The 19,052-nt window shown below is 33.5% G+C and overlaps 2 protein-coding genes and 1 pseudogene across 3 annotated transcripts; 1 reads left to right on the top strand and 2 right to left on the bottom strand.

Annotated features, from left to right (window-relative positions):
* Positions 1–2,977: 2,977 nt before the first annotated feature.
* On the bottom strand, positions 2,978–5,122 carry LOC140989183 (vesicle-associated protein 2-1-like). Its single transcript, XM_073458316.1, has 7 exons — positions 4,889–5,122; positions 4,509–4,579; positions 4,337–4,418; positions 3,938–4,053; positions 3,692–3,802; positions 3,374–3,448; positions 2,978–3,243 (listed from the first exon to the last, which is right to left on the bottom strand). The coding sequence occupies exons 1-7, from the start codon at positions 4,941–4,943 to the stop codon at positions 3,109–3,111; spliced, it is 645 nt and encodes a 214-aa protein (XP_073314417.1). The 5' UTR covers positions 4,944–5,122; the 3' UTR covers positions 2,978–3,108.
* Positions 5,123–6,137: 1,015 nt separating this feature from the next.
* On the top strand, positions 6,138–9,049 carry LOC140989172 (putative glycerol-3-phosphate transporter 4). Of its 2 annotated transcripts, none has more exons than XM_073458298.1 (4): positions 6,138–6,367; positions 6,480–7,519; positions 8,112–8,651; positions 8,759–9,049. In XM_073458298.1, the coding sequence occupies exons 2-4, from the start codon at positions 6,499–6,501 to the stop codon at positions 8,794–8,796; spliced, it is 1,599 nt and encodes a 532-aa protein (XP_073314399.1). In that variant the 5' UTR covers positions 6,138–6,367; positions 6,480–6,498; the 3' UTR covers positions 8,797–9,049. The 2 variants fall into 2 exon arrangements, with proteins under 2 accessions (XP_073314399.1, XP_073314398.1); XM_073458297.1 differs by having other exon boundaries at positions 6,454–7,519.
* Positions 9,050–10,275: 1,226 nt separating this feature from the next.
* On the bottom strand, positions 10,276–14,686 carry LOC140990556 (protein NRT1/ PTR FAMILY 7.3-like; annotated as a pseudogene).
* Between the last annotated feature and the right edge of the window lie 4,366 nt (positions 14,687–19,052).

Raw genomic sequence — 19,052 nt, 5'->3', positions numbered from 1 at the left:
GAAAAGGGTCGTGGGAGGTTAAGAAATAATCCTTACGCCTTTTTGATATTTAGATTTGTGATTGGGGAAGATCCGGCCGTCCGAATTACAATCCGACTTCAGTACTGTGCTCCTATCGACGCAGGCTACAACTGGACGTAAGTTTTGTTACGTTTAGACATGATTTGAAATTATGATATTGTCAGAATCGAATATGAATCATATATGGTGTTTTTGATACAGTAGACATCGTATATTTGAAGTCAGATTAAAGAACAGACTGTTTATGTAATTGTTATGATTTTTGGAGTTGAATTGATTGAGATTCGATATCAGATGTGTATTATCGTTGAGATTCTGAGTTATACCGATATCGATAATGAGTTCTGGTAGTATATCTGTGATGTTAAGATTGACGGGGTTATCGAGACTGTAGTGTTATGCCGTCGAAACATCCGTAAATTGATATTGAGCAGATTCTGTAGTGATTGAGATTGTATTGTGGTACCGTATGTCTATTGACATTGATCAGATTGTGTTTTGATTTGAGTATTGATCAGAACAGGTTTTGAACTGAGTTATAGACTGATATTGTCTCTATTCGATATTGTCATTGCCAGATTGGGTATGGACAGAGTTAAATTCGAGACTTCGTATTCGTCAAACGGAGAAGATAAAGATATAAATTAATGTTGAGTTGGGATTGCACAACTCGAGTGAGGGTTGACTTGAGTTTCCCTAAATCACATACTTTATTTTATTGCATTGATATGGGCAATTAATGAATTGATATGCTTGTTCTATTGATTTTAGACGAGTATTAGACGAGTCATCTTGTGACAGAAGTGCCTGATAGTGGTGGGATCGCCACGGGCACATTGCACATTGTCACATGATAGGAATATGGCGATAGTGCCATAGTCTTTGACAGATAGGTCATGACATCGGACGTTTGGTCATATCGAAGTGGATAGAATTGGAGTTGCTTCTATTACTGATGTTCGATATGGAAAAGACCAAAGTCTGTGAATAAGAACGTACCACCACCCCGATCGGGAGTGTAGGTGGGTGTATGTTCTTATTCAGATCGGGATCCCTAGATTAGGAATGAGTCGAGTCTGAGTCTGAGAATCACGGAGAGTGATTCATTGATTGATCTTGATTTATGTTCCTGATTTTGGTACATGTTTAGAATATGACTTTTTTATTGATATTGATCCATGTTTCGGGTTGTGATACATGCGACGAATACTTTATTCATGTTTTGATTAGTATGCAGGTTATGAATATCTTTCATATGCTTTTACATTGATTATATGATTGCATGTGTACATGGTTTATACTGAGAATATAATTCTCACCGGAGTTATCCGGCTGTTGTCTTGTTTGTATGTGTGCTTGACAACAGGTGGGACAGGATCAGGATCAGGAAGAGGATGAGAGAGTATAGTTAGCGTGGAGATCCGGGCTCAGAAGCAGATTAGGATTCAGCGCTGATACGTAGTTGAACCCTAGTATGATAAGAATGTATTTCGTATATGACTTGTACTTTTATATTAGGATTCAGCGCTGATACGTAGTTGAACCCTAGTATGATAAGAATGTATTTCGTATATGACTTGTACTTTTATGTTAATATGTAAATTAGATTAATTTACGTGACGTTCCGCATTTATAATTTAAGGAAAAAAAAATTTATGTCCCACATTACTTAATTGTTCATTTGATATTAATAACGATTAAGAAAATGATTAGCGTCCGGGTCCCTACAGGAAGACATGCCGAATACCGATGAAAAGAATCCACCAAGTTATATAAAAATACCTACCAGCCAAACTATGGAGAATCACAAGCACATTGGTCACCATACAGAGCCACGGAACATTAAAATAGAAAAGAAGTCAATCCCAACCACGAAAAAATTGAAAAGCACCCTTGACCAAAACATGAAAATTAATTTGAGAATGGTAGCAATCACAGGGAACAGAGGAGGGTCTTTCAACTCCTTCAATAAGCTGGCACCTCAGGTTTCTGTTGTACATATATGTATAAACATTTGGTCTAACCAATAAATACCTTGCTTGAAGTGATGCATATTTATTTTACAGAACGGCATTGAGAACAAACCATTTCCCAAATTAAAATCCTTTGCTACAGAAGAAGAAGAAGAGGGATCAGGTGTCGCACCTTTAAATATTTCTTTGAACTTGAAATTCATTTTTTGACCTTGAAGTTATACTTGAGTGGGCATAATAAAACTCAAGCTTTAGCTTGTATATTAAAACATATTTGAAATGGTTCAATTCATCTCGTTTTGCCCCCTACACTTGAACTTAGACATTCATGCTTCGGAGTGCTGTGCTTACTGATGGACAGGAATATGAAAGAGAAGGCAAAATTAAGGGGGCAGTGAAGATCTCTGGGAAGTGGCCAAGCTACACAACCGGAGTCATCATTCTCTACGGTATTGTCACTACTACTGGTTCTATCTGTTAACAGTTAATCCTCGGTTAAGGATCAGTGCTGAGAAAGAGCTCAAGCACGAGTTTTTTGCGTCATGCCATGTGGCTGTTAGAAAACAAAAGCTGCATAGACAAGGCACGACTCTCGGTTATCATGCACCAACAATGTCAAGCACATGAAACATTTTTTGTGAAGGTTTTGTCGTAAATTTACTCACCATTTTCTGTTTTATTAGTGTAGAAATTGTTTGTAGACCATAATTCCAAATCTGTCCATTCCCTGTACCAGCTCTGATTTTCCAATACGGACAGTACAATTAACCGTGTAATTGGTCTTTCAGCGATTTCTCCTCTTTCCGCTGCAAGAGAAGTTGAATTTTTTCTTTATTTATAATCTTTTCAAATGTGAGATTCTGTTTTTGATTTAATGCTTGTACTTCCATTCTTTCAACCCAAGGGTGTTCCGGGATATTGTATAGGGCATGTATGATCATGTTAAATTGTTAATGGTGCGCTTGTGAAAATTATATGGATAAACTAAATAAAGAATTATTTGTGAACAAAAAATTAATTTATACAGGAGAAAATGAAAAAATATCAGACCCATCGATCTTTTTTCACAGGGTGACTACCACATAATCCAAAACAACCAAGGCGAGATTTTGTTTTAATCTGTGGAAGGAGTTGACAGCAATAACTTTAAAAGGAACCCTGCTGTGATTCCTATGAATCCCACGAGCAGCGAAAATTTGAAGGAGAACCCTTCAACGCCTCCCCGATTTCTTTTCCTCTTAAGAATTTCCTGCAAGTTAAGAAGATATACATGTAGAAGACTTATATATACATCACGTGACTCTTCACCTCTTGAAAAATCCGAGGTAGTTTATATGCCTTAAGATTTTCTCTTTATACAATAGGAGTATAGTACAAACCAGGTCTTGCTGGAGCTGTTGAGTTTGCCTAACAGCTTTATCCCTCTCATCCTGAAGCCGTTGCAAGGCCTGGTCCTGCACACCATGATCACTTACAAATTAGTCAGCTCCCATCTTCTTTGAAGTAAAGATATGACTAGTTAATCACTTATAAGTAACACCCTCATTATTGTTTAGAATTAAGTATGTAATCAATGGAGGAAACAGGTTTTCAAATCTCTTCATCTACCCACCACTTTAATAATAAGAGATTAAATAAATATGTAATTGATGCAGGCAAGAATTCATATATTTAAAAGATAGATAATTTGAACTTACTGGATTGGTTTGCTTAACTCCATCATCCAATATCTCAGAAGACGTGTGAGGGGGCATGTACACAACTCTAAGCTTGCATTCCTCTAATGTTTTTTCACCCTCCTTGTTGAACTGTTGCAACAAAACTCCACTTCAAAATGCCCATTACAAAAACTAGCTCATGTATAACTCACACATGGACGAACCGATCGAACAACTTCAAGACATAAGTTCGATTGGCGTAGGAATGTGGAATTAGGTACTTACAGTATCTTGTGGAAGATCATCCACTTCTGTATTTGGAGGCACGACAGTGCTTTGAAGGAGAAACTTATCTTTACATTGCATTTCAGGAGGATATTCCTTCCGAGCTTGAAGAGTAACTGAACAAATTAAAACATCAATATTACATTATATTAACATAATGGGCAAATGATACATAAACAAATTACAATAATCATATAGCTTTTGAAACTATTTTGAAGCAAATTTCTAGTATCCTTCCTCACTTTGGAACTAGTATATATATGATTGACACATTGCTACAAAAATCAAATATTCAAACTTGAAATCTTTTTCAAAATTTTTTTATCATAAATTATCCACATGCAATTCTATAGATCCTTCACGCTTTAGTGAAGTGTAATATGGTAATATGAGAATCACCTCTTATGACACACACATCCCATGGATGAATCACACCATTGTTTGGTCTCACGTAATATTTCTTTGGAGAGGTTGTTTTCACCTAAAGTAAAATATAACTAAATATTATGGATTGAGAATAAAGTAAAATTTTACATACGAAAAATTGAACAAGAATCATATATATTAATACCTTGAATGCAACATAATGTTCTGTGTTGTTTGTAACTTTAAGATCACAATAACTTTGTTGCTCTAATTCAACTGATATAATAGAAAAAACAAATCTATGAATAACAATAATAACGAAAATTAAAAGATCACGGGACGACGGTTCAAGAATTTTCGAAGAATCATGTAATAGATCGAACACGACGATAACCGAACTCGAACCGCATGGATCATGAAACTACTAGCTCGACTAATTGCATGTCCTAAATATTCTCATGCAATATGTAGCATGAATAGTAGTAACCAACGATTTACTAAATAATTAAGTCCATATATAATCATAATAACAACGAAAACAATAATCCCAATATGAAAAAAACAATTGCAGAAGAAGAAAGGTACATTGAAATCTGAGCTCCTCAGGCCGCACAGAGACCAATTGCTTAGCAACAGTCATCGTAGCAGAATAACAGGTTAATTAATTAAAGTGTGAGTACGAGTGATCCCAGCAAATTAATTAAAGATCAGATAGAAAATATAGAATGAAAGAATAATCACAAAAACAAGAGAGCTAATCAAAGAAACGAGAAATAAGGATCAAGTAGAATGCATGGAGCAGAAATATATAAATTAATTAATCGATTTTGGGTGGCGGAAAATGAATTACGCTTCCTCAAAAATTGCTGAGAGTGATTAAATCATTTCCGAATATTTTTTTGTTGTTGCTATTTTTAGTTTCTTCATCAGTTTATGGAGAGGCCAGGAGAGAGGTAGATATATCAAAATAGTTTTTATGATTTGATAATTACTATCCAACTTGACCATCTGTGCAATAAATATATTACACGCAGGTGTTCTCTGTGATATGATTTTAAAAATGACAAAAGTTCTAAATATATAATTTTAATATGTTGCAGACGTTATGACGTCGCGAGATATTCATGTGAACATCTTGTGAGAATTTAATGTACAATATTTTTTCTTTCTCGTCGTAACAATCAGTTAATAAATTGATAGATTAAAATAGTTCTAACTTCTAAATGTAGAATAAAATCACCAAAATTACAATAAATGTAAATATCATCCTGCTAAATTAAAATAACTAAAAATTCAAGCAATATTTCTTCAAATTCAACTTCTTTTTTTTTGCAAACATTCAAAGTAGAGAATAAATACCCAATTTTAAAATTTCAAAAATTGTGAGAAATTGAAAAACAAATTCTAAATATGTTTGAACGATGGAAATATGATATTTTTGTTTCCTCCACCGAGTAGATCTTTTGTTTATGAACTTGACAAAATATTAATGTTAACAAAATTAAAATATTTAATATAATACTTTTCTCGAAATCGAAAAATATATTTATTTATTGAATGATTAATATGTAGGACCGAGCGCTTGTCGCTTTACCAAAAGTTATAGTGAGTAGTAATGGTGCAACTCAAATCTTTTAAATCGCACAGCTGATCAAGCACCACGGTTCGATCGTTCTGACAAACAAAGACAATTATTACTCCTCAATAATGTGATATTCCACAAAAAATTCATATTAACTAACCAAATACGTCCATAATATCAATGGTGAGACACGTGCGTGTGCAGCACGGCCTTTCGATAAACGGTACAGAGACGTGTGAAGTCGCAGTCCCGAATTCTCAATGTATGGGAAACTGTTCAGCCTCTCTCGTGGCGCCTGATATCAGACCAACAGAATTCAACAGCCCTATATTGCTGCCACGTGTCTCTCTCCGCTCCCCCGTCTCTCTCGTGAAACACGCATGCATCTTGGATCCCAGACACAATATGGAAACCGTGCCAAGAATAATCAACAGAAGATTCATGGACGCTTCTATTAGGTTCCGAATTGAGTCCGCTTTACGGTAACGCTTTGCTTTCCATTGAATATACGCTGGTTTGATGGGATTATTCTTTTTCTCCCAAGAATGTTTTTTGTGATAAATTTCAGGTGATTTGAGGCATATATTTGTGTAGTGACGATTGAGTGAATGAAATGGGAGGAAACCCACCTGGGATTTCTCTTATTAGGAGCATTAGGGGGAGTGGTTGGACTCTGAGCACATACAGATATGTTGTTTTGATTGTTACTTTCATAGCTTATACTTCCTATCATGCTTCAAGAAAACCTAGTAGCATAGTCAAGAGTGTTCTTCATCCGGAGCCAAACGGTAACTTGATCAGCTTTCGACCTTGGCCTGTTGGCAATCTGTTTGTCAAGAACGAGTTGATGGTGATGAGTGACGGGGGTACGATTAAGAAAAACATGGGTTGGGTTCCGTTCAATGGAAAGGATGGTACGTGGAAGTTGGGAGTGATTGATGTCGCGTTTCTTTCTTGTTATTCTCTGGGAATGTACGTGGCTGGGCATTTAGGTGACACATTGGACCTACGGTTATTCTTGACCACGGGTATGGTTGGGAGTGGTACTTTTGTGGCGTTGTTTGGGATGGGTTATTTCTTTGATGTCCATGTGTTTTGGTTTTATCTGGGGATGCAAATGGTCGCGGGGTTGTTCCAGGCTACTGGTTGGCCTTCCGTAGTCGCTGTTATAGGCAACTGGTTTGGGAAAAGGAAGAGAGGACTTATAATGGGTATTTGGAATGCACATACTTCGGTTGGTAATATTGCCGGATCTTTGCTTGCAGCCGGTGTTCTACAGTATGGATGGGGTTGGGCTTTTATCCTTCCAGGTGCATTTATATTCACGAGTGGGATAATTGTATACTTATTTTTGCCTGCTTACCCTGAGGAGGTTGGATTCCCTAGACTTAATGGTTCATCAACGGAGTTTGTAGCTGTACCGGAAGATGAAGAAGCTCAGATATCGGAAAAGTGTGCTGAGGGAAATGAGGTGAATGGCAGAAATCAGGCCAATTCTGGAAATAGAAGAAGTGTTGGACTCCTGGAAGCTTGTTCAATACCAGGAGTTATTCCATTTGCACTTTGTCTCTTTTTTGCAAAGATGGTTGCATACACATTTCTTTATTGGTTGCCGTTCTACCTTAGCCAGACTGGTATTTTCGAAGCTCTTCACTCGATGTATATCTTATTATTCCCTTGATATGTGTTGGCATTTCTATGCAGTTTCGGGAGAAGCTCTCTATATGTACAACCAACCTCCAAAAAGCTATAAGTTATCATTACAAAAAAATCTAAACTCAGGAACTTCTCTGTTTGGTTTTAACCTATCATTCCAAACACAACATTTTTTGCCTCTGTTTTTAGTTATTTGGAGAATAGTTGGGATGTATTGTCCTGATAGCTACTTGTTTCAGCAAAGTTACAAGTGAAGATCCCCTAAGGCCAAAATTGGAGACGCGAGAATTGAACAAATTTGATATAATTGACTAGTTGTTTACGAAATAGGATGCATCAAAGTAAATTGTTGAAGGATTCTAGCTAAAGTGTCACTTTGTTTCTCTTTAATTTATTTGAATGACCTCTCGTTCTATGCTCTTAATAGATTATCACATATGTTAATTTAGTTCGACTGTTAAATATATATTTTTTTGCAAATGCATCTGTGAATGCTTCTGAGCTAGTTATAATTCTTCTTGTTGTTTATTTGTCAACGTCTTAACTGGTTTCTTGACATGATGGTTACAGCCATTGAGGGACACTATATGTCAGTGAAGACGGCTGGAAATCTTTCAACTCTGTTCGATGTCGGAGGAATATTTGGTGGAGTTCTTGCTGGTTATATTTCTGATAAACTAAAAGCTCGGGCTACCACAGCTGCCAGCTTCATGTATGCTGCGATCCCGTCAATGCTTCTATACCGTAGATATGGAAGCACATCAAAGGCTGTTAACATTTTGCTTATGATGATAGCTGGTCTGTTAGTAAACGGGCCATATGCACTCATCACAACTGCGGTCTCTGCTGATCTCGGCACTCATAGTTCTTTAAAAGGCAATTCTCGAGCACTTGCTACGGTTACAGCCATCATTGATGGTACGGGTTCTCTGGGTGCTGCTCTAGGCCCTCTTTTGACCGGATTTCTGTCATCCATTGGATGGGATGCAGTTTTCTTGATGCTCATAATTGGTGCCTTTGCCGCCGGTCTGCTTTTATCTCATCTAGTTCTGATCGAATTAAAAGAAAAAGTGACCAAACAGCTAGACAAGAGACGCAACAATCTCACAGGTAGATTATGCTTCTAGCTCATGGTCATTGAATTTTGCTGGAGTATGATAATCCTATTGCCATAATCCATTGTTGCTTTCTTGAAGTTTTTCTTTCTGTTGTTGCAGGGCCTGCATCCAATCCCCTTTTGAACGACCAAGGCTGATGGACTTAAGATGGCAATCTTGCTTCGGAGTGAATAAAAAGATTCAAGAGTTTTGTTCAATAATTTGATGCGAAACAATAAATACCACTGCACGGTTACGGTGGGTGAATATATGCTATGCTGCAACAGTTCATCAAGAAATCCTTCGACTATCCTTGTATGAAATATACGTACACTTTTGTTATTGCTCTGTTCATTCTCGGTTGTTCTTCGAGCATAGGAAATACACGTGATTTATACATGTTTCTGCGTATCATCATTCATCAATATCGTGACATTATTACCGTGTGTTTGATGTGACGTTAAGTTTACGTTTGTAGTTCCACATTGTTAAATAAATTGATTCAACCAAGTGATTATAATTTAGCAATTCATTACATATTATATACTGTTATACATGAAGTTCAAATAACCAGGAACAAATAGTTGATCGTGCAATTTATTTTTTGCTTTAACCTTATTTCGTTGGAACGCATATGGTGCAGTGGAAAAATTCAAAACTTAAAATTGGATAAGTTCTACTATCAATATTTTGAATTGAACTATTTCTATATCTAAAATATAATTTTTGAAATGCCTATTGAGTATATTTTGGAAACAAAATTTAGATTTAATATCTCATTTTGATTTAGAGAGTAATATTTCTTTTTTCAATGTAAAAGAAAAAAGATTCGTTAAACTTTAAATTTATTGCGTAGGAGCATGCATAAAAGCTGCACCAACGAATTGGCCTGGCCACAAAGTATCTCTATTACGTACCCTTTCGTAGTTTAGTGCATTCTCTTTGGAGGACAGGCAAAAAAGTCATCCAAGTTGTATCATCGGGTAGGGTTGTCAAACTTCGGATAAAACCGAAAATCCAAATCGAAAAAATCGAACATAGAACCGAACCGAACTGAAAATCGAATTTTGTAATTTGGATATAAATGTTAAAACCGAAGTTTATTTGGTTCGGTTTCGGATTATATTTGTCAAAACCGAAAAAACCGAAATTTCATTAAATTAATATTTTTTTATATTTTTATTTATATTATATATTTTGATATGATATTTAGTGAATGAAAAACTATTTTTAGTTGATTTTTGTTTGTTTAATTAATTTAGACCTTATATTTAAATATTTTACTAAGAAAACATATAGAAAGTTAACATATTATATTTTAGAATATATTTATATTATTAATTTAAATAATTATACCAAAACCGAATTAACCGACCGAAATAACCGAACCGTTTTGGTAGAAACTGAACCGAACTGAAGAAAAATGGTTTGGATATCGGATTATATATTTCTAAAAACGAAAACCGAAATAAAAAACCGAAAACCGAACTGATCGATGAACACCTCTGTCAACGGGTACTTGTATTCAAATTCGAATAGTTTCTTCACGTCCTCGAATTCTTTTGGATTTAATTCCGAAGATCCAACTCGATCTATTCTTTCTGATACAGAACACTCTTGCAGTAATCTATCTTTATTGCATATGATGTTCAGTCTGCAAATGTGGTTCAAGTCATTAAACTTGGAAATCGTCGGCCTCTTGATCAGACTTGCCTTCGAGTTTCATATTTTGGTACGTACCACTTGGCACACACGATGTATACGACCAGATCAATTGCCGTTAGACCGGCTAGAAGAAAGTAAAACCGGTCTAGATGACCCTTGTTAAGGTTTCCCGGTATCCATCCGGGCATGTTATGCTCAGACGAGATCTTGATCACGATAGAGAGAAGCAAACTGCTCACGTAGTTCCCCAAGGAGATCGAGGTCATGCACAAGGCGCTCCCGAAGCTCTTGAGCCCGTCTGGCGCCTGCGCATTGAAAAACTCCAACTGCCCTACAAACATGAACAACCCCGATGCACCTATGAGAGCGTACTGAGGGACCTGCCAAAAGATGCTCAACGAGCTCGACCTTTGACAGTGTCTACAATCCTTTCTAGCGTACTTGAGCCTATAACACTCGACAACGCCAGCAGAGACCATGGCCAAGATCGCTATAACGAGGCCTATCCCCATCCTCTGAAGCTCGGTGAGGCTTTTTTCACGGATCCTGAATACGAGTGGGTCGATCACTCTTCTGTATAGGAATATGAAGAAGACAACGCTTAGGATATTAAAGGTAGACATACTTGCTGGTGGGATTCGGAAGTTTGAGATCTCGGTGTTCATTGCATCGCCTTGTTCGACGAAGAGCGAAGCCATTTGAGTGAAGACGACGCAGTAGATTATGGTGCAGAGCCAAATCGGGATGAGTCTTATTATGCATTTGACTTCTTCAACTTGAGAAACGGGACATAGGCGCCAAGGGTTGCGCGCATTCTCTTTCATGTGGTCCAAATCTCGTGAGGTAATGTACGCTGCTCGGTCCAAAAATCTGCGCATTCATTGAAATTTGTGTTAGCTTTGTGACAGAGGGATAGACAACATGATGTAGGATTTTCAAATCACATTTCTTATTTAATTTAATTGGCGATTTATAAAAATATAGTACAAAGTAAAAACAAGCGAGGCCGGGGCAATAATTATAAACTATATTGATATCATGAACAATTTTCGAATGAAAATGAATTAAAAGTCGCATGTACATATACTCACTTGAAACCATGAGTGTGGAGCATCTTCCGAGCACCTGTGTTCGAGTTCTCTTTGGCTTCGTCCTCGCATAGATTAACGTCACCGGGAGAGAAACCGACCGAGACTTTTTTTGCAGCCGCGGCAAAAACCTGGCAAAACCGGGACAAGGGATTGCCACGCGGCTTAAAATGCCGATATCTTTTGGTGCCCGCAATAAAGAGTAGTAGAGCTGCGAAAGCGGATGCAGTAGAAGCCCATAATCCAAGTGTCCACATCCCTTCATCCTCGAAGTAACTCAAGATGGTATTCGAAAAGAGTGATCCAATGTTCAATGCCAGATAGAAGTAGCTGAAAATGGCCACTTTCGAGTGCCCTTCTTTCGGATGCTCTTCGTCGAATTGATCGGCCCCGAATATGGAGATGTTAGGTTGGTACCCTCCATATCCCAAGGCAATCATGTAGATGGAGATATAGAAGAGAATAATCTCCCACCTCGAATGCGATTCGCAATTACTCGACTCGTTTCCGCAACCATGGGGTTTGAGCAAGAAAATTTGTGTTGATAGTGAGAGCAACACGAGCCCCTATATATGCAAACATGATTTTGTTAGAGCATGACCTTTTTGTAAGAATCTTGGATGCAAAGTCTCCGATTTAAATTATTGAAATGGGAATATTTAATAATTTTGGGACATTCCGTTTGTTTTCATACTTATAATCTACGAAAATTGCTACACTTGATTTTTCAAGATTATCTTATGAAATTATTAGTATGTCTCCGATGATATTAATAAGGTTTTTCAATTTCAAAAAAACTTGACATAAACTAAGTAACAAAATTAATTTAAATCTATTCGTGGTATCATAATTAATTTTTCTAATTGAAAATGTACGTTCGATTAAAGGGATTTTTTTTTTTTTGTAAAAAATAAAATAAAATAATGTTATCAATTTTCTTTCTCTTTAATCATGTGCTACTAAATATCCTCTATTTATTTAATATCAATATTAACTCAAAGATCGAGTTGCGGTGGAATCAAGTGAATCTCACTCAATAAAGCATGGCGTCACCCCCATGGGGGAATCATAATTATTTTTACAGAGTATATATATACTATACTAGCTAGTGCAACTAAGAAAATAAATTGATTGGTTCTTTATTAATTAAATTATTAAATATATTTTGATTATAATTCAAAAGTTATTAGTAAATAACAGAATTATTTATGTATTTTCTACAATATAGCAATGACCATATATTTTAACAGACTATTTTAAGCTTTAAATTTTGATAAATAAAAACATGAAAGATTTCGTTTTCTGTCAAGAAATCAAAATGAGGGTATTTTGGTCAAGTGGCATCAAAACATACCTAATAGACAACAACTGTAATGTGTTTTCCCTCAGTTTGAAGATACTTACGAAGACAAAGATAATCTGAAAAAAGGCACAAGTCTTGTATCGTCCCCAATAAGAGTCGCTAAGGAAGGCGCCGACGAGGGAGAATATATACACCGTTCCGGTCCATTTGCTCACGTCGTTGGCTGCATCGGCATTGTCTTGTTGCAAAACCCTAGTGAGGAATAACACTAAGTTCACTCCAACTCCGAAGAATGCAAGAGTAGCCAAACCTTGATTCACTGCATGGTTGAACAAGGAGACTCAGGCAGTGTCATACATTTGCAATAACTTATTTTAAGTATTTATCAGCTTCTAGAAATATTGGGAAGTACATAAAATAAACTCTTACCAACACTACCTTAATTTCTTTGTAAGTATGCACAATATATTTGTACTTAACGGTAGGTTAAGGATAATTTTTCTGATCATGAAAGTTAATAAATAGTGCTATTTTCCCAAAAAAAAAATAGTAACAATCATATTGAAACTTGAAAGGCATCCTTTCTTATATTTAAAATTTATAATTTTTTAAAAAAATATATTTAATTCTCCCCCACTATATATTATGAAAGATGGTTTTATATATGCAAGAAAATTTAATAACTTACGTACAAACCCTTTAATAAATCTTCTATATAAAATCTAAGGTTTTTTTTTTGCATACGCCCCTGCATAAACCTCTATGCAAATGCGAAGGGAAAAATAGAAGAAAAAAATATTTTTTCCCAAATCAAACTGTTCTCACAAGATGATATTCAATTTTGGGTTTGGTTTATGTTTTGGTTCTTAGTTCTTTTTACATTAATTAATTGCTGATGTAGCGACAAACATGTCAGCATTTCCATGTATCACGTCAACATTTTTCGACGCCGCGACAACACTCCATGAAAAAAAACTGAAAACCAAAACATAACATAACTTACATGATCAAAACAAAAAATTAAATACTTACATCAAAAACACAAAATAGACAAACTTATATTACTATTTTGATTATTTTCCCTCCAATCAGATATGTCATGATCAAGTTTGTTTTTATCCAACACTAGGTAGAATTATGATATGTGCATGTGTAGGTACCATAAAAAGTATTAATAGTATTGCATTGTACAATATAATAAGTACAATTATATCTTACTATTTATTAAATTTTAATTTTTTTATTATTATATTAATGGGCATAAATAAAATAAAATAAGAACATACTAAGATATATAACAATAATAATTAAAAAATAAAGAATCATATATTATTTAGTGGTGCGTATTATTTTAGAGTTTATGATGTATCATCACATAAAAGGCGCCTAAAACAGACCAATAATTGGATACTAATTTGACCTCTCCTCGAACTTGCTTAAAAAATATATAATGAGGAAAAATACGAACTTAATTAGCTTCTCCACTAAACTAAATAACTAGATAATTTTAATTTGTGCTAATTATTTAATATATAGTTACATATATATTAAAAAAAATACACAGAAATAATGTGAAATATATATACTGAGTAATAATTGTGGGTGCAATATATTTTGTATAATATGCACGTAAATGAAGGACTTACCAAGAATTATAATCCCCGCAACCCATTTTCCAGTTTTATCTCTTATTGCTGGCTTCCCATGCAAATCAACACTTCCATCGCCGGTAAACCTTTTTTCTTCCCACTTCAAATGAACCTACTTATCGAAGAAAAAACCATGTTTATTCATTCATTCATTCGATTCCGCAAAATAGTAAGAGTAGTTTTGTAACAAGAATTTGGAAGTATTGTTGATAATTTTGCTTAGAAAGCTATTCGAAAATGGAGGACAATATGTAAATTAACAGTTAATGGGAATTGACTATAAACCACCTTCGAGACTACTTCTAAGGAAGATTCCATTAATCGATCGATCGATGAAGAGGTAGAGGAATAGTTGTGAGAATATATAAAAGGCTGCTGAAAAATAAGTGCGCGCGAGGCTTTTGGAGGTGGTATATATAGAGGTTTGGAAAGCGAAATGGACGGCTGAGATTGGAGGATGAAGTATAGGAAACGTGGAGAAATATTGGCTACAGAGACGTAGATTAATATATGTTTATTACATGTTGTTTGTCCTTTATAAGGATGGTGAAGTTTATTGTTGTGACCTAACATTTGTATTGATTCAATCATGCATGTGTCTGTCTGTGAGATATATATATATATATATATGCATGCATGTGCATGCATGTGTCTGTCTGTGTGTGTGTGTGTGTGTGTCATGCATGTGTCTGTCTGTGTGTGTGTNAAATGAAAGAAATTAAATCGTCTTGAATTAATTAATCAAAGAACGTACAGTATGCTTAATTCACTGCTATCAATGGTCTAGATTTAGCCATAATAAAGAAGACCTCGTAACAATGATCTAATGTCCATCATATCAAGATTTGAGTTTTAAAGTAGGGAAAAATAATCTAAAATGGTTTTGTAAGTTTGTCGATTTTGTGTTTTGATTTGGTTGTTAGTCCTTTTTCATGGGTGATGACGTGACGTCAGAATTTTCAAAAAAATGTTGATATTATATCAGAAAAATGATGGTGTATCCGATATTACGTCAACACTCAATAAAAAAAAACTAGAAACCAAAACATAATTTAATTTACAGGACCAAAATACAAATTGGACAAACTTACAAAATCAAAATACAAAATAATAGAAAAAAATGTCATGAATATATTTTTTTTCATGCTAGCCCAGATCATAAAATTGATGTTACGTTATTAAGTATTATATCAAAGAATAATTATGAGAAAATTGCATTTTGGTATGCTATTTATTTATATGTGATTTCGGTCCTCTATATTATCGAATTTTAATATTAATCTTGTATTGTTTGATTTTTGGAAATTTTAATTTTTTTTTCCATTAGAAATGTTGATGTAACACTACATACATCAACGTTATATTGTTGTCACATCAACACCATGTCAGAAAAAAAATAATTTTGATTGTCCAAAAAAAAAACATCAACTATGCAATTTAATTTAATCCATCAACTTTAAGAAAGTTTAACTTTGAACCGGAATCAACTTTCACTCACTGATTAATTAAATCTTAAATCTTACATCATAATGGAGAAAAACTTTAATATTTGGACCTACTTTTGATACAATGAACACCTATCATGGTTATTTATGTGAGTATCGCTGAGGTGGTGTCAAGTACATGTAATAGAGTTTTGATATGGTGAGCACACATTGAGAGAACTTATGTAAACATCGATAATGTGACGTCATGTACATCCAATATATATATATTTTTTATGTTATCCACCTATCTTGCTGACTTGTACGTGATTTTAAAGAGGATACTGTTTTATGATTACAACACCCGTTAACCAATTGAATGTGCGGTGTAAAGCACCATAAATAGGATCGAATTGAATTGTTTTTAATTATACAAAACAAATCAACTAAACATTAAACATAGTAAATTGGCTCACATGATATGTCAATTATATATAGAGATACATGTTTTCCAACTTGTAATAGTAGTGCGACAAATCGCAAGTTCAAAAATCAGAAATATAACAAACTATTTTTAAAAACAAAGAAGAAGTATTCGATAATAATATAAATACGAGTGATCTTCTTTTTGTTTGTTATTTCAAATATGATGTTATATTCTAAAAACATATATTAATTCATTCATATGGATTGACATTTAAGTCACAAGTCTATATATTATGATCACTGCGCAGGCAAGTCCAGTGTCACATAATATATCCAGTAAGTAATATTGGTACGAGGAATTAAACTCATGAACTTATAATCACACGTTTACTTACTCTATCAACTCAAACATCTCGTGGAGACTAATTATAGATATATATTGATGTAGTTCAATGCGTATTTTGTTATCTATAGTTACAAGGTTGGTAAATTATTGGATCATTGGTCCGCTAGTGTGTGTATATATATTTATTTATTTAATTAAAGTTTCGGCTCCTATATAAACTAAATTTTAATTGAATTGATGAAAACCTTGTTTAAATTTATAATTATATACTCATTATATAACTTTATTGATTAATTCTTTTATTTTCATGAAATAGTCTATTTTTTAATTACTATTCAATCTTATCTTTATTTATACTTTAAAACCCAATCCTATATTTTTTAATATTTTCAAAATTTTAGATAGATATTCTGAATAACGAATATGAAAAAAAGCATTAATTTAAAAATAACAAAAATTGTCATATTCAAATACCGATACCGATACCGAATAGTTCGGTACGGTATGAAATAGTCGGTATACCGTTAAATTCGATATGTGAGTTATTTTGCGGTACGGTAAATGCGGTATTATACCGAAACTATCGGTATTTTTTCCCACCCTTAATTAGTTTATGTAATCGAATAATGAAATTATCTTTATATCATTGATTTTAGTATTAGTTTTATATAAATACAAAGAGCTTCTTTTTTCTTTTTTTTTTTTGCATCGGACTTTTCAAAGTCTAAGACCGGCCCTGCTGGTAATGTTACATAAATGAGCTATATATCAACGTTTGGAAGTTTATTCTAAAAAACTGTTCACATTTGTTTCACCATCATCATCATAGCATATTTCCGTTAATTGTGAGATCGATTACATGGATATCAGTTCATATTTCTTAAAAAAAAACTTGTCACAATATACTAGACATAAGTATTAAACGAACTAATTTTGGTTTACAAAATGTATGTTAAAATATTATCATTTATCAATTATCTAATATTTTCTATATGTAATATAAAAAATGATATAAATTAAGATATTAAATTATTAAAGTAAATATATACCTTTATATTTCCATATAGTTTTTTTTACATATATAAAACCATATATTGTTTAAATTCATGTAACCTTAAATTTTTCTTCAGTTTCATTAGTTAATTCATTCGGTTTTGTTTGATAAATTATTCGGAACATTAATTTTTTTGTCCGATAAGTTGTTTGATTTTGAGTTTTGATCAATTAGTTTTCGAAGTTTGGTTTGATACATAACTTTTAATTTCGTTTATTTTAATCAAATCGCTAATATGACTTCAGATAAAGTTAACAATATTATATATCACTTCAACAAATTTCAATGTTAAGTCTGTATTTTTCAATACCACGTCAACATTTTTCTGAACAAAATTTGAAAAATCAAAAATAAAAAAAAGTTAATGGATCAAACAAATCTGATCATGATTATAAAAGCAAAAAGTTTGCAATTTCAAATTTGGCCTCCACCTACTAATATTGTTGCCTTTCACACTCTATTTGAGTGCTAAATGGGTTGGGAAGATCGAAAATTTGAAAGCATTTATATTTCTTGGCGATAGTGAGCAAAGTAAAATTTGAGATATTTTTATCCAAAATACGGCTGAGAATTTTTACCGTCAAAAAAAAATAATAAATTAAATAAATAACGTACGCGGGAGAAGGTTAATAATCTACCATATCACGCCATTGAAAATGGCGTTTTTTAGATCAAAAAATCACGCCATCTGACTTGGTTTTTTAAAATTTCAAGTCACGCCATCTTGGATGGTGTGAATTGATTTTGTTTTTTTTTTTTTAATTAATAATTAGAATTGTGGTGTCATAGTGATGGATGTCACGAGCAGCTCAAAATAATGTGCGATGACAGAGTGATGAGATGTATCAGTTCAAATCAATTAACATGCCCTGTTGAATGGCGTGTTTTTGACCAAATATTGAAAAATTGCTTATAAAATCGATGAACGTATAGAGAACATTTGTTATCATCATTCTTCGTTGGTCTGAAAATTTTTGAAGTGTTCTTCAAATTGTTTCGGCTGATTGAAGTGATATATTTTCTTTCAATGTTGAATATATTTAATTGTTGAAGCTATTCGATATCAATTTCTTCTTCCACATACGAGGTATTTATACTCCAAATTAAATTTTGTAATTTGATTGAAATTGATAAATTATTTATTTGTGATTATTTTTTGTAGATAAAGTTGTGATTATTGTTAATTTTGTTCTTAACTATTTAAATACAAATAAATATTACAATTAATTTTATTTCTTATTAATTTATTTGACATGCGTAACATGAAAATTTATTATTATAAAATTATTATTTGTAGTATTATTGACTTATAAGATACAACTAAGAAATACAATTTTTGTAATTTAAATACTAATCAACATTTATTTAGAAAATAATAGTAATAATAACTTATATTTATAATTATTATTGATGTTGTTGTTTTATATAAGTAGCATATAAAAAATTAAGTATTACAGTT

The sequence above is a fragment of the Primulina huaijiensis genome, chromosome 12, assembly GCF_012295235.1.
Source record: "Primulina huaijiensis isolate GDHJ02 chromosome 12, ASM1229523v2, whole genome shotgun sequence".
NCBI lineage: Eukaryota > Viridiplantae > Streptophyta > Magnoliopsida > Lamiales > Gesneriaceae > Primulina > Primulina huaijiensis.
Note: the sequence above shows the minus strand (reverse complement) of the source record. Positions and strands in the feature narration are given on the sequence as shown.

Bases quoted from the DNA above. Each gene is read 5' to 3' on its own strand.
- LOC140989183 (XM_073458316.1), bottom strand. From the start codon at position 4,943: ATGACTGTTGCTAAGCAATTGGTCTCTGTGCGGCCTGAGGAGCTCAGA. The intron at 4,419-4,508 runs GTATTAATATAT...ATTTTACTTTAG, and splicing joins AACATTATGTTGCATTCAAG to GTGAAAACAACCTCTCCAAA. The intron at 3,449-3,691 runs GTAAGTTCAAAT...CATGGTGTGCAG, and splicing joins GAGTTAAGCAAACCAATCCA to GACCAGGCCTTGCAACGGCT.
- LOC140989172 (XM_073458298.1), top strand. From the start codon at position 6,499: ATGGGAGGAAACCCACCTGGGATTTCTCTTATTAGGAGCATTAGGGGG. The intron at 7,520-8,111 runs GTATTTTCGAAG...TGATGGTTACAG, and splicing joins GTTCTACCTTAGCCAGACTG to CCATTGAGGGACACTATATG. The intron at 8,652-8,758 runs GTAGATTATGCT...CTGTTGTTGCAG, and splicing joins GAGACGCAACAATCTCACAG to GGCCTGCATCCAATCCCCTT.